General features: G+C 46.4%; 1 protein-coding gene across 2 annotated transcripts; it reads right to left on the reverse strand.

Moving 5' to 3' along the window:
- Positions 1-2,078: 2,078 nt before the first annotated feature.
- Positions 2,079-11,709, reverse strand: LOC136050215 (glutathione S-transferase theta-1). Of its 2 annotated transcripts, XM_065738938.1 has the most exons (6): positions 11,527-11,709; positions 11,389-11,457; positions 7,086-7,173; positions 6,075-6,225; positions 3,770-3,946; positions 2,079-3,357 (listed from the first exon to the last, which is right to left on the reverse strand). In XM_065738938.1, exons 1-6 carry the CDS (start codon positions 11,636-11,638, stop codon positions 3,157-3,159), a joined length of 798 nt encoding a protein of 265 aa, XP_065595010.1. In that variant the 5' UTR covers positions 11,639-11,709; the 3' UTR covers positions 2,079-3,156. The 2 variants fall into 2 exon arrangements, with proteins under 2 accessions (XP_065595010.1, XP_065595011.1); XM_065738939.1 differs by lacking the exon at positions 11,389-11,457 and having other exon boundaries at positions 11,527-11,705.
- Positions 11,710-14,741: the final 3,032 nt, after the last annotated feature.

Here is a 14,741-nt window from a genome sequence, read left to right on the forward strand (position 1 = left end):
AGAACAGCTGGCGCCACAACAAATTAAAAGGCAAGCAAGGAGGCTTGTTGTTTTGTCCCGTATGAATGATTCCGGACCCAGCTTCTGCAGTTACATTTGGGTGCCGAAGCTGGCAGGAGTGCCACCAGGCACTGGCTCGCAGCTGCGGTCTCCTCTGTGGATCAGGTTTCTCGGAAGCTGAGTGCAGGGTGTGCTGATTTACAGCGAAAGGCAGGTAGATGAATTAAGTCACCTTGCTTAAGGTACAGCACTGTTGTGAAGACTGGCCCTAGATAATGTGATTTTTTTTTTTGTTTTCCACAGTTTGTTTTTTTTTTTGTTTTCCCGACAGACTTAATGAAAACGGATGGAGCTGCTGGCTATGCTGGGGGAATTGTTTGGCCTTTGCTGCTGCCAGTGAGGACAATACTGGCAGGAGGAACGGCACATGTAAGCCAGCCAGCGTCAGGCTGCAGATTTCTAGGGGAGTGATTGTGAAGTGAGACAGATCTGGCAGCGGATGGCTGTTTGCTGTGCAGTGCAGAAGCTGCCTCCAAACCCAGGAAAACAGCAGAAATAACCCAGGAAAGCTGTTAGATTCCAAGGCAAAATCACGCAAAGATTTAATCTTATAAATAGATGATCTTGAGTTGCGTGAATACACACAGTGCTACACTGCCCATGTGGTGTTTTTCTGCACAATATTTACTTTTCTGTAATGTGTTTTCTGTAAGGGGTGGGGAAACCTCGCATTGCTGCATGGCAAGGAAGATTTTGGGACTTGCCCACTGAGAAGTGCAGGAGACTGAACCGAGATCTTTCCATCAGCAAGCAGTGAGAACTGAGTTGTTACCGAAACAAAGGCACTTAGGGTATTCAGCCACACTTCCAACCTTGGCCACAAATCCAGTGCCTGACTGCAGGGACCCACTGACCAGCATAAGGTGCCCTTTGGGATCCGTTTTTCTATTTCTCATTCCTTTTTAATATATTCAAAATCTCTCCCCATAAATTCCAAAGCCAAAATAAAATCCCACCACCTAAAAATACATGACAGGAGACCAACATGTCAGAAGGCCTCCCAAGAGAAATGGAGCAAAAGGAGATTTAAGTATCAAAACTCAGCCATTAGGACAGGATGAGGGTCTGTCACAAACATTTTAATGGTAGGTTTTATCCTTTGCTCCCAAGGGTTGACCCCAAATGGCAAATTCTCCGTGGCCTCACAGCACAACCCAGAATCCAGAGTTTTTATTGAACTGAAGGCATTTGTTTTATTGTTTCTGTCTTGGAGCTGGCAACTAAAATGCTTGGAGGGGTCTGAGCACAGAGATGTCACTGCAGTCTCCATTTTGCTGAGCCTTTGGAAGATCCTGGTATTTTTTTTTCCCATTTGCAGGCATGTGTATGTGTCATCAGCCACTTAGCAGTTCCACTCTCAAAGTTCTCAAATGGTCAACCACTTCCCATTTAAAATTTATCTCAAGTGTAGACAACATCCCTGAATGAAACTTCAGCAAAAAATGTGTGGGGATAAGAGAAGAAAGGAAAGATGGCAACAAGCAGGTGCCTACTTCTAATGATTTCAGTTCATAAAAAGAAGGAGCCTTCAGTCAGGTCCTTCAGTTCCTTACAGAGAACAAAAAATGAAATTTACTATTACTGAAAGCTCAAATATATAATAAAATTTTCTTTCCACATGGGGAATTTATAGATCTCCCCAGGCTCTGCATACATCCGTATACCTAGAAGTAAAATTTTAAAGAAAAAACACTAAAACGTATCAAGTTGTATGGTACTTAACAGCAGAACTGTGAGTAGCCAAGACATGTCAGGACTGAAAGAGAAGAAGCTGTGCAGTTCCTGAGAGACATAATTTCCAAATTATTTTCTGGGCAAGGATTTCAAAGGCAACAGCTAGATGTGAATGGAAGTATGAGATGTACATATTCCAACAGTTTTTGCATCCTTTGCTATTTGCTGTTTTCAGATGAAAAAACTAGAAATGCCTATTTTGCTTCTAAATTGTGCTGCAGAGGGTTTCCCACTTGAGCTACGACTCAGAAATCAGAAATAACCAAGAAAAAGAGCCTTGAAGCTCCAAAACCACTCTCTGCCCTTTTATTGTGATGCGTGTGTTGCTCAATGCCACAAAATCTCCCTTATTACTTCAGCTTGGTGAACTTCCATCCCAAACAATCTCCGAAGAGCATGTCTAGATTTATTCCTCCTCTCCATTTTCTAGGAGGAATGTGAATTGCATTATTACCACAGAAAAAAAGCAATTTGACTGCAGACATATCTCTTTACAGAAGTCACCGTGAATGCATTTGTTCAGAGTATTCCTTAAAAAATATCAACAGAGGATTCAAGTAGGCAGTTATTTGAAGGCTGTGGCCACCCTCAGCTTTCTGAAGTTGCTCGGTCTTTACTACACAGACCTCCCAAGAACTGCCCCTCCACACATGTACTCACAGACCAAGTGGCTAAGAAACCCAGCTTTGAAAAGAGGGGAGCAGTGGTTAAAGAATTACAGTGATTCACAGTTGTAGACGAATGTGACAGAACTTCTCACAGGACCTTAAAGGCAAACAGAAGTATGGAATGTAGATGGGTGGCCAAGCAGTGCACTCCAGCAATGAGAAAATTAGATTAAAAATCATGAAAGAAAATAAGAAGTCTCTTTTTTTCACTTTTTTGACTACCTGTAGCTTTGTTCCATACTCATTTATGCCTAGAGGCATGCTGGGAAGGTGAGGATCAGGTACCCTTGCTGTGCTTGCCACTTAGGAAGGAGCTACAAATGTTACAAAACACATGAAAACAATGATCCCCATCCTAGGCCGTTCTCTCATGTTCCAGTTTGCAGGCTGGCTCAAATTTTTCAGGAAATACTATTCATGTCTCTAACATTTCTGAGTGACACTAAAATATAACCCAGATGCATGTGTGAAGGGACCCATAGGGCCTCAGCCTTTCATACAAATTTAATGTTTCAGGTCTTAAAACTTCCCCAGCTCCACTCCCCCAAAGATGCAGGGAAGGCTTAGTGAAGCTGGGGAGGACATCTCGCAATAGTACATAAGAGGTACAGTGTTTTTTCCAGTTAGGTGTAGAGCTGCAGACCACAGAAGTTAAAAAAAAATAAGGGCAGGAAAAGTAATAACATCGGTTAATTCATTTCAACATCTTCATCAACACAGGTGCCAGGTGCTCTTTCAGCTGTGGATCAATCTGAATGTTGCTCAGTTCTTTGACATTCAGGATCATCTCGTGGGCTTGGAAGAAAAGCTCTTTCCCCACAGCTTCCTCCACCCGCCTGCGCCACTCCATCAGCCTGGGTCTGTCTTCAAAGATGTCACAACCAACTCCAACAGGCTGCAGAAAACCAGAGAGCAACAAACAGTGAGGCACTGAGCAACCCTCTCTTTGCCAGACAATGGGCATCAAGAATGTAAGTGCAGGTACAGGTAGGAGAAAGACAGGGGAGGAGCCCATAAAGTTTTATACATTATCTCTATCTCTAGAGGTCAAAAATAAAATCAGGATGAAACAGGAAAACGTTCTGTTAGGGAAGAAAACCAAAAGAGACCTGTTGCAGCCAGTTTGTTCTTTAAAAAAAAAACAACCACCAATTTTCTGAACCCACTGCTGCCTTCTATCCATTGTCTTAGTTGTGCTGAGATATGCCCTTACTCCTAACGAAGTGTTACCACATGCTGCATCCCTCCCTGCCCAGCAGCGTGTTTTTCCTTGTGCTGAGCCTTCATTACCATAGTCCAGAACTCACTTGCATCAGCTCCACAATGGCCACAAGATCTGCCAAGGAAATCTCGCTCCCGATGATAAAAGCCTTGTCCTGCAGGAACCTCTCCTCAAATTGCTTCAGGGAAGTGGACAGCCCCTCCATAACCTCCTGGAGCTTCTCTGATGGCAGTGGTTGCCCTGTGAAGAGGGGAATCAGCACCTGAGGAGAGAATGGGCATCGAGCATGGTCAGCTGTCTTCTCATAGATCCAGTGGTACTCATTAAGTCGTACCTCATGAGGTACTGTTGACTGCCAGCGATCCTGCAGCAAAGCTGAAAGAGAGGATGATGTTACAGCTTCGTAGGCTGCTGCAGTTTCAAAGAGCTCATGGACAAAGTGCACGTGAGAAGTCTAAAGGGGCTGATCCACAGTAAAAGTAACCTCCAGCTAACAAGTAGAAAGGCACAGAAAGAAACCAAGGATTCAGCAGGGATTTGTGCCTGGCATTATGTCTTCCTATGCTGTCTCAGTGGGCTGCAAAATTAAAGTGGGCAACAGCTCCTGGGAAGACAGATCTCTGTTGTAGTCACTGCCACTCGGTTCCCTGGTTCAACACACATCCATGCTGTGGTGTAACTGGCTGCTGGAGGTGGGCACCTGCAATCCTGCTGGGTGATGGGAGCAGGTCATGGTGGTGGTTGTGGTAAGGAGTGTCTAGCTGGCAGAGAAGCAGCTGCCAGGAGGGCAGAGTGGATAAGTGCCATTTTTACATCACTCTGAAGCCTTCCAAGAATCATTGATTATACCATTAGAAATGTTTCCAGACAGAGTAATCATAAGCACAGTCTTTGTCTCCAAAGACTTGCTGGCACAGGATGTAGTAGACTTTCAGTGAGATTTGTCACCATTCACAGAGGTGTATATGCCATCAGAGCCACCAGTATGTCGTAACTATGCTACCTCTATCTATGACAGCTAAAAAATACAATTTATTTTTAGGAAAAAGAAAGATAGAATTTTCCACCAGTGGGAGTAGATAGACTTTCAATTTACTGCTAGTATACTCAACAAATTCATGTTGTGATTGCCTAATCCAAGCCTTTTTTTTTGCCAAGTACATTTAGAGTCTGTGTCATCAGAAAATTCATGGCCAGTTTTCCTAAATGTTTCCAATTATGAATGATGGGATCTCCGGGTATAGCCATTATGAAATGGTATCTCCTTTTCTGTGTCTCGGGGCAGTTTGTCTTCTCACAAAACTAGCAAACATGCCTTCTGTTACACAGTGGCTTTCTAAGTTTCCAAATTTTCAGCTTTTTCTGATGACTTCCCTATATTTGAGTTATCTAACTAGCAGCAGCAACAAGATGGATCTCCTTCTCTTGGAGCACTGCAATAACAGCCTGCAGAGATTTGAAGAAACTCATGTTTGTTGGAATCTGACTCATATTTGTGCTGCTCCTCTAGACTCTCTTGCCAAAATATCAAATGTTAATAAAACAGAAAATCTAAATAAGCCCTGATACATTTTGTTAGGCATAAACAAGGGTGGACTTTACACTGGAAGAGTGAAGTTCCTATCTTCTTACTGGCAACCCTTATTTCCTCTTAAATTCTCTGTTACAATCCTGCTTGCAGGGCTATATTTGCAGCTGGGCTTCTCTAAGGATAGTTGTATTAGCTTTCTTGACGAGTTGTCCAGCAGAATCATTTGATACTAAATGATCTTCTGCCTCAGGGTGATCCCATTAATTTTACCTAAATGTAAATTGACCACATTGAATAAAAAGATACTGCCATTCTCCCTATATCTCTATTGTACCTATTCCTGAGCTCATTTCAAAGGAGTATGTAAGCATTCTGGAAGCAGAAATCTCGTTTGGATTTCCACCCTGGTGGGACTACAGCGACCTGATGTGTGAACACAAACCTTTCAGTTTCCAGCAACAAAGTGCACACTTGCCAAAGAAGCAAAATGTCTGTGTGCACACTCTGCACAGCTGCGCAGGGAGGGGGTGGCTCTTGGAGGCAATACCCAGTCTGTTACATATTTGTTCACAGATCCAGGCAATAAAAGTCAGTGGGGCTTTGAGGCCTTCTGTATCAGACCTACTTTAAGGAAACAAACAAACAAGAAAACAAAACAAAACAAAAAACACCACAAAATTGCCAAAGTTGCTTCTGCCAGACCCTGATGTTGAGCAAATAGCTCTCTGGCAGCTCCTCTCAGCTAGGAATGCCTTAGATTTGTTATTTCATTGTGACAAACTCTTTCTGTACTAAGTGTGTTCAGTATTCAGCCAGGGGTGCATCATTTTGCTCTCACCTTAATATCCAGTCTCCTTACCTTGATCCACATGGTCTTAGGAGCATTAGCCCGGATGTTAGCGTGATGCCATGAGAGGTATTCATCTACCTGGGCCCGCTTTTTAATGTCTGATGGGTACCAGTGGTCAGGAGTGTTGTACTTTCGACTCAAATACAGCAGAATGGCAGTGCTGCTCAGACATAAACGAGACAAAAAAGTGGTCCTGGAGTGCTGCAGAATGCTTTTACCTCAGACCAGAGTTTTACAATGGCCTTTACAATTAAGTCAAACAAATAAAAGTAGTTCTGTAATTTTTGAAGTGTTTTATACACTTTAAACAATTCCCAGATATGTTTATAACCCTAATTTGAGGTAAGTGCATTCAGACAAAGATCAGTTAAGCCAGCTGATTTGTTTACATGGTGAAAGATAATTCAAACAGAAAATGGAAATAGAGTAAATGAGGTTATAGTATTACATATAACCAAGACAGACAAGGTATATAAGGTTACCAGGTATGAAACTGTGGAAACCTTCTCAGTCTGTGCAGTGCTCTTTGGAGGGCAAAACATTAGAAATACAAAAATATCACCACAATAATATTTTCATGAAGTCAGGACATATATATGAGTTGACAATGTTAACCTCTTCAGATTGAGAAATAAGGCAGATAGTGGAGTAAGCAAGCTCTTGCAACATCAGCTTAGGCAGAAAATGCTTGCTTCTCCGTAAACAGATGTATAGACCTAGTGGGCAGCTGAACATCCATAATTACAGAAGTTCCTGTCAAAGGAGCATCTTTTTAACAACTTCAACTTGTTTATCTCCACGTATGGGTCACGTCCACCTGAAATTACACACTCCTTTAACTGCTTATCATAAATGTGCATACTGATACCTAAATTCTCAGGAACAAAGGAGCTGAAATGTCAAAGGAGATCATTAATCTTTCCTATTCATAACGGTTCTGAGTCATTCAGAGGGAATGACACCTCCTAAACACTATTCATATTACTGGTATCCAAGGAACTGTGAGGATTGAGTTCTTACCATTCTGCTAGGGTGAAGTCTCCGTCCTTCAGTGCTGGTACTTTCTTCAAGAGGCTGATTTTGCCATCCTCTTCACTATTTGATGGCCCTAAGAACACAAATAGACAAGACAGAAGTTAGAACAGTATCAGCCAATGAATCATAACAAACTCAAAAATCTGTTAACTCAGCTGTTGGGTTTTTTTTTCCTATATCATACTGTGAAATTGAAGTTGAAGAGTCAGTGTAAAAGCCATCTATAGCCTGCAGCCTGCTCAGGCTCGTCACACAGCATGGAGCAGTTCATTTCTACACAGGAATTCAGTTGTTTGATTTTGGTATCAGCACTACTTGCAACACTTTCTGAAAAATCATTTCCAATGAGGCATTTAGAAAACACAGTGAAGATATTGGTACTGAAAACAATAACTTGACCTGAAAACCGTGTCCCATGACTTTAGAAATACGGGGAAAAAAAGACTTAGGATGAAGATAAGCACAAAGTGTGGTCTGGAAATGCTGAGTTTGCATGCAGAGCACCCCAATGAGGGCAAACGGATGCTTCTCCCGTTCCTTTTCCAACATACAACACCAAAGAAAGTCATTTTCCTCCAGTTTGTTAACATGGCTGACTCAAGCTGGAATGGCATCACAATGAAAGGCAATTTAAAAGCTTTGTGCTCGGAGATCACTGCAGTGGCTAATTAATCAAAGACAACCCGGGTGGCTTATAGGACTCATGGAGCAGAATCTTTCCCTTGTTTGTCTCCAAAGAGCAGAGGAAATCAATCATTCCCAAAGAAAGCAAACATTGTCAGCAGAGCTGATCCCTCCGTAGACATGCAGTGGAGCTCTTGCTGAGATGAGAAAAACACGACTACCAGCAATATAACAGTGAACTTGCAAAGTAACTCATTCTGCCACCATGGACATTCAGCAGGGTCACAGAAGCTGTAACACCTCTATTCTGCATTTCTCCCAGCAATAAGCCAGCATTTCAACCTCCTCTGTCAGGAAAGCAGAAGAGGAAGAAGCCATCCCACAGAAGAGCTCAAACTCCAGTCACTTGGTGTTTGAAGGTATTAATAGCTGCTATCTAATCAAGATTTCAATTTCTCACAGAAGGCACTGAACTTGTAAGTCAGCAGTTAAATGCCGTGGGATTGTATAAAAGGCCAGGAACAAAAAGAAAAGATTGGAGGGCTTTGTTTACTTTGTTTGTCTTAAATGCTTTCTATAACGAGACGTGCCAGGGCGCAAATCCTGTTCAAATCAAACCAGTATGACCAGCAGGAGTTTTCATACAAAAACCCCTTTACCCAGAAAGAAAAAAAGAAAGAAAATCAAAGTGGTGTTAACTAACAACGTTCTATATCCCCAAGAACTATTTGCTGCCATCCAGAAGGTGGTGGCAGCATGTGCATTAATGGAGAATCCAAGCAGTAGAAAGTCTTTGAACTACTAAGTTTATTTACAGCTGGCTGTGGGAGATGGGGGAGAATGAAAGATTCCTGCATTGCAAGTTACAGAACACAGCAAAGCCTCTGACTGCCTTCCCAGCACTGACTTCACGTGAGACAGACCAAAGAGAGCAAACATTACTGCCCTTTTGTCACTGCTAGCTGACTAGCCCCTACCTCACTTCTAAGGGAAGAGCTTAACACAGGTAGCTTCACTGGAGAACGAGGTTCACATCCATCTGCTGTCTGAAGGGATTCAAACCAATTCTCATGTGGGCAATGTCTCTAGCCTCCTGCAGTGACGATGCCCTCAAGCTGAAGTTCCATGAGCAGAGCAGAAGCAGGCAGCAGCGTACAAAAGACCAGAATAAAGAGTTTCTTAAGAATTAGAGCTTGGCAGGGTGAGGTAACAGACCCACTGAGAAACCTGAACATTCAAAAACACTCCTAGCCAGTTGGCAAAGTACAAGGGACTTTTTGTCTATGATTTATATTACAAAAAGTCTTCGTGGAAAACTGTGTACACCTCTTGTTATCCCAGGAGCTGCTCTGGAAGGTGCCTGAGCCTGTGCATTTAGAGGGGCTCCAACGGCTGGTGGTCAGCACACCAGCTTGGGCAAGGTTTGTAGAGATCAGGGGGTCTTTAGAAAAAATGCAGTATCAAATCACAAGTCAGTGGCTTTTACAAATAACGAGCAGTCAGTTCCTGGACCTAGCTGGCTGGCTGTTACAATCTACTGTTTGTTTATTATCCAGGGTAGCAAGCAATTGAGAAACAGTGATATGAGAAGTAAGCAGTGGGTCAGGGCAGCCTGAATCAGATTTCAGCCTGTTTTCATGGTGTAGCAGTTCTAACAGGAATATTAACATATGTTTCTTCTGGGAGCAGGTCAGCATTTGTTACAGAGACTGCACCTGCAGCCCAGAGATAGCATCTCATTTCCTTTGGTTCATACAGGCAAAAAAGCCCTGAGCTACAAACTGATACAAGCTTTGGTATCAGCAGTGATTCCAGGCTGTTCCAGTGGGACCCGTGGTTTATTAATACAGAGACCAGTATTTGTATTAGTTCAGCAGACTTTAATACTGTGCCTTTCCCAGCAAGCAGAACTCATCTTTTTGTTCATGTGGCCTATCTATACTGATCCTGTGACATTCCTTTGACTTACAGTTCTGTTTAACATCTGGTGTAATTAGTAACAGTAATTAGTATACAAACAGGGGTATATATGCATATATAAAGATAGATAAGTATATGTATGTGTGTGTATATATACACACTGTGCATTTGTTGAGCTTTGTAGAGGAATAACTTCAGTTAGAATGTACACTGTCAAAAGGAAAGACGTAGGGAACATTTACTGATGGTGTCAAGAGAAGCAGATAAAATTCCACAAAAGAAATACGAAAAAAAGATGTTTTGTTTGCCAATCACATCCCTGCCTAATAATCTCTTCAGCCAAGGATTTCCAAGTACTGTGCTTTACCTTAGGCTACAAAAATAACCAACTATTTACTTGGAAAATACAATATGCAAACGTTCAGTAGTCTTCTTATACAGCTGGACAAGTCTGAACAGCTGAATGTTTCTAAGTACACCGTTCCCAGAGCAGTCACTGTCACTGTGACTAATTTGCTAGAAATGGCTGGAGGAACATTCCTTGGGGATCCACAAAAATAGCCGCAGCATGGCTATGAGGCAGCTCTGGGAACCAGAGCTCCGTGGCCCAAACACTGTGCTCAGGAGGGCTGCAGGGTGCGTGCTTAAAGCCACACAGCACCTGACGAGCTCGTCCTTCCCCCTCCACAGCCCAAGCAGAGCTTGCAGGCTGGCAGCAGGTTCAGTGTGTGGCCTTGCCACCTGTCCTATGGCTGCCCAGGCAGGATGGGACGCTGTACTACACGAGTACAACCCCAGAAAAGTCTCCTCCGAGCTCTGCATCCCTGCACACCCCTGTAAGTATGCGATCTCCCACCTCCACTAGCTCCTGCATTTTGCCAGTTTCCAGATGGCTGCATCAGAAGATGCATGGTCAGTAGGTCGAGGGAGGTAATCCTTTTCCTCGGCTCTGGGCTGGTGAGACCTCGCCTGGAGTACTGCATCCAGGTGAGGGGTACAGGAGAAACATGAACCTATGAGAGCACATCCAAAGGGGGACACAAAAATGACGGATGGAACACCTCCCTAAGAGAACCGTCCGAGGGGCTGTGCAGCCTGGAGAGGAGAAGGCTCTGGGGTGAGAAGAAAGCAGCCTTCCAGTATCTAAAGGGGCTGTAAGAAAGAAGGGACAGATTCTTTAGCAGGGTCCATTGTGATAGGACAAGGGGAAACTGTTTCAAACTGAAAAAAGGGAGCTTTAGATTGGATATGAGGGAGATGTTGCACGGACGTGGTGAGGCACTGGCACAGGGTGCACAGAGAGGTGCTGCTGTCTGTCCCGTTCCTGCAGACACCCACGGTCAGGGCTGTGAGCACTGCTGGAGCTGCGCGTGTCCCTGTGCACTGCGGGCAGTGGGAACAGATGTCCTTCGGGGGTCCTTTCCGACTCCAAACCACCCTATGATTTCACGTGCTTCCTCCCGTTGATACTGAGTGTCCCTACGCACCGACGCTGCCTCCCTCCCCTTACAGAGAGCGGACCCTTTCACCTCCATCCATCCATCCGGAACACACCGCGGGGTCGGCTCACCACGATTCCACCACCGGCCGATCTGCAGAGCCCCTGGACGGAGCAGTGCGGAGAGGCAGGGCAGCGCTCCTCCATCCCACGGCGGCCAAGCACCCGGTCCCACCGCCCGGCTCCTCCTCCCGGGGTCCCAGGCACAGCACGGACCGCGACCCTCACACCTCCCCGGGCGCTCACCTGTGCGGGGCCGCTCCGCGCCGCCCACCTCCGCCGCCGCCGCCGCCGGCTTCTTCCCCAGCACCGAGTCTGCCGAGAGAGGAACGCTGAGCGCGGGGCTCCGACCCCCGGCCCCGCCCGGCCCGCACTCCTCCTCACCTTTGAAGAGCTCCACGTGCTTGAACTCGAAGGGGATGTTGTTGCTCCGGGCGAAGATGTAGATGGAGCGGCAGGGCTGCGAGAGCAGGTCCAGGTACAGCTCCAGCCCCATGCTGCCGCCGCCCGGCTCCGCGGGGACGCTCTGCGGACGGAGCCGCCCCGAGCGGACGGGCGGGGGCTGAGCTGTGCCGGCCGTGCCCTCCCCCGGGCGGGGACGCGGCGGGCAGCCCCGGGGCGCCGAGCCCTGACCGCGGGGAGCGGCTCCCGAGAGCCGCAGGCTGCGATTTGCCGGAGGGGCCCCCGCCGCGGAGCCGTCCCGGAGCACGGGGAGGAGGTGCTCCCGTGCCGGGACATCACGGGTTGCGCCGAGGCCGGGAAAGGAAATGCTGCTGGCACCGCGCGCCTGGCCCGCTTTGGGAAAGGAGCGGTGCGGGGCAGTGACGGCGGCTCAGCTCCGGGGAGGGCCCTTCCCCACCGGGTCCTCCCTCCCCCACCGGGTCTCGGCCCCGCAGCTGGCCGCTCGGCCACCGCGCACACCGGTGACACTGCTTTCTCCTTGTTTCTCATGCAGGATTAAGGTCAGGCTGACCTCGAGCCCTGCCCCGCCGCGCTTCGCAGCTGAGCGACTCGGGGACGGCGATGTGCTGTGGGTGCGGTACAGTCTGTGACACTGACACAGTGGCCGAACCGAGCACAGCAAAGTCACCCGCGGTCAGACCCAGCTCAGCGCTCTGACACCTCCTTATCAGCGCTGTGCTCACGTGTCCCACGCAGTCCTTTTGTCCCACGCAGTCCTTTTGTCCCACGCAGTCCTTTTGTCCCACGCAGTCCTTTTGTCCCACGCAGTCCTTTTGTCCCACGCAGTCCTTTTGTCCCACTCAAACCTTTAGGACCTCGAATAGAGGGAGCTGGGGGACGGTGTTGTTTCACTTGCGCGGAGCAGTGAGCTCTCTGCTCGAGTAAATCAAAAACTGGAATACTCTCGGGTACTTTATTTCGTAGCGTTTTCCAGAACTGCTGCTCTGACAATTCCTTATGAATGGGAACATCTCTGAGTGCCTTTTGAATAAGCTGTGTCCTGACACTGAGTCCACAGTACCACACATGGATTTTTCAGAGGAATTCTTCAGACTTAGGACCACACTGTAAGATTATTTTTTTGTTTCTTGGCCTGACTACTTTGAGAAGGGCTCTCTATATGCTTTGGTTCTCATTCAGGATACGTTACCCTATGGGGTGTCTGCATGCAGCAGAAACACAAGATGAAGGCTGGTGGCAGGTGCTTGAGTTCTGCCAAGCTCCTTCAGAGTGAGAAAATATCAAATGCTACAGGAGTAGGAAAGGAAAAATGAATGTGGCTCTGCACAGGTGAAAGAGTTGTGCGTTTAAAATGATTGCAAACCCCTCATCTTAAATACAACTGAGAAGTGCTCACTGATCCCAGTGGTGGGTAGCAAGAGGAGCAATGTAGGATCAGTTTCCCCCCTTTTTTAACTCATGCTTCAGAGGAGCCTCTGTGCTCCCAAGGGCTTTTCCCATGCCTCCTGGAAACATTCTGTTCATGTGTCTTTCTGCTGTTGCTGACTGCACTGCATTGCCCACACAATCAAAGAGAGACTTTTAATCTAATCATGTTACATGGCATTTTATTGCATTATTCTTCACTGGGTTTATAGCACATTATTTTCATTTAGTTCCATCACCTCAAAGGAAGTTTTTCCCCCCTGTACTTGCAGGCTGTCAATAAAAGCAGTAGATTTTGCATTGTATTTCTTAACAATTTTGAAAATGTCTTGGGATGCGCATCTGTTTTTTGTAGATTCCTCTGATGCTGTGTATCCCAGCATGATTTTACTCTAGAAATCACAGGCTCTCACTTATTTCCAAATAGCTCCTGGCAAGGATTGAGGAAAGTGAATCAGAATGGCACGTTAAGCTGTCACAGGACGTGTAGCCTCTCTCCATATTCAGCTCAAAGGGGAGCAGACAATGAACATTGCACTGAGACAGGCAAAACTCTTGCACAACCTGTTGGGTTTGGCAGACAGAGAGGGCTGCTCTCGGGGCTCTCAGCCTGGGACCTGGAACCAGCTAAGATCAAATGACACAAATTAACCAGGTGGGGGAAGTGGAGGGACAGCAGGAGGCAAAGTACAAGGACGAGATGCTTTATCTCCATGATAAAAACCAACAGCAAGGCGAGGCTGTAGTAATAGAGAATAACAACTTTTTTACAAATATGCTAACAGTAAAAGAAGGGCCATGGAGAATCTCCATCCTTTACTGGATATGGCAGGGAACATGACCCACTGAGGATAAGGAAAAGACTGAGGTTCTCAGTGCCTCTTTTACATCTGTCTTTAAAAGTCAGACCAATTATCCTCAGTGTACTCTTCCTCCTGATTGGAAGTCTGGGATGGGGAGCAGAATAAACCCCTCATGATTCAGATGGAAGTGTTTAGAGACGTTTTCATTCCATCTGGACTGTCGGGAGTCCATGGGGCTGGGTGGGGTCCACCCAAGGATGCTGAGGGAGCTGGCGGAGGTGATTGCCAAGCAGCTTTCCACCATCCTTCGGTGTTCCTGATCAACTGGAGAGGTCCCGGAGAACTGGAGACTTGCCAATGGGCCTCCCATCTACAAGAAGAGTCATAAGGAGGGTCCAGGGAACGACAGACCTGTCAACATCCCCTCTGTGCCAGGGGAGGATATGGAAGAGATTGTCTTGAGTGAGATCACATGGTATGCGTGGGACAACTTGGGAATCAGGCCCAGACAGCATGGGATCATGAAAGGGGCTGTTATCCTGGAGAAGCTGTCAGCCTCCCTTTACCCAGCGAAGAGCATACCTGTCCTAGCCCCAGGCTGCCAGCTGGAGGGATGGTGAATGGAGTTAAATCCAGCTGGTGAGCAGCCATGAGTGGTATTCCCTGGGCTCAGTACTGGGGCCTGTCCTGTTTTAGTGTTTTGATTGATGACCCAGATGAGCGGATTCAGTGAACCCACAGTAAGTTTGCAGGTAATGCCAAACTGGGAATTGATCTGCCTGGTGGTAGGGTGGCCTTACAGGCTGGGTTGGTGTGCTAAGGCTGGGGGATGAGCTTCAACAGCACCAAGTGCTGATCCTGCATTTGCTTTGGCTCGCACAATGCTTTTACATACACTGTTTTATCTTGAGATTCTGCAGGGAAAAGCATACCAAGAAAGGCTCTGCT

This window comes from Cyrtonyx montezumae, unplaced genomic scaffold (genome assembly GCF_038088225.1).
Source record: "Cyrtonyx montezumae isolate F1298 unplaced genomic scaffold, pur_monq_1.0 scaffold_23, whole genome shotgun sequence".
Taxonomy (NCBI): Eukaryota; Metazoa; Chordata; class Aves; order Galliformes; family Odontophoridae; genus Cyrtonyx; species Cyrtonyx montezumae.

Bases quoted from the DNA above. Each gene is read 5' to 3' on its own strand.
- LOC136050215 (XM_065738938.1), bottom strand. From the start codon at position 11,638: ATGGGGCTGGAGCTGTACCTGGACCTGCTCTCGCAGCCCTGCCGCTCC. The intron at 3,947-6,074 runs GTAAGGAGACTG...TTCTCTCCTCAG, and splicing joins CTAAGACCATGTGGATCAAG to GTGCTGATTCCCCTCTTCAC. The intron at 3,358-3,769 runs GTGAGTTCTGGA...GGTTTTCTGCAG, and splicing joins CCATTGTGGAGCTGATGCAA to CCTGTTGGAGTTGGTTGTGA.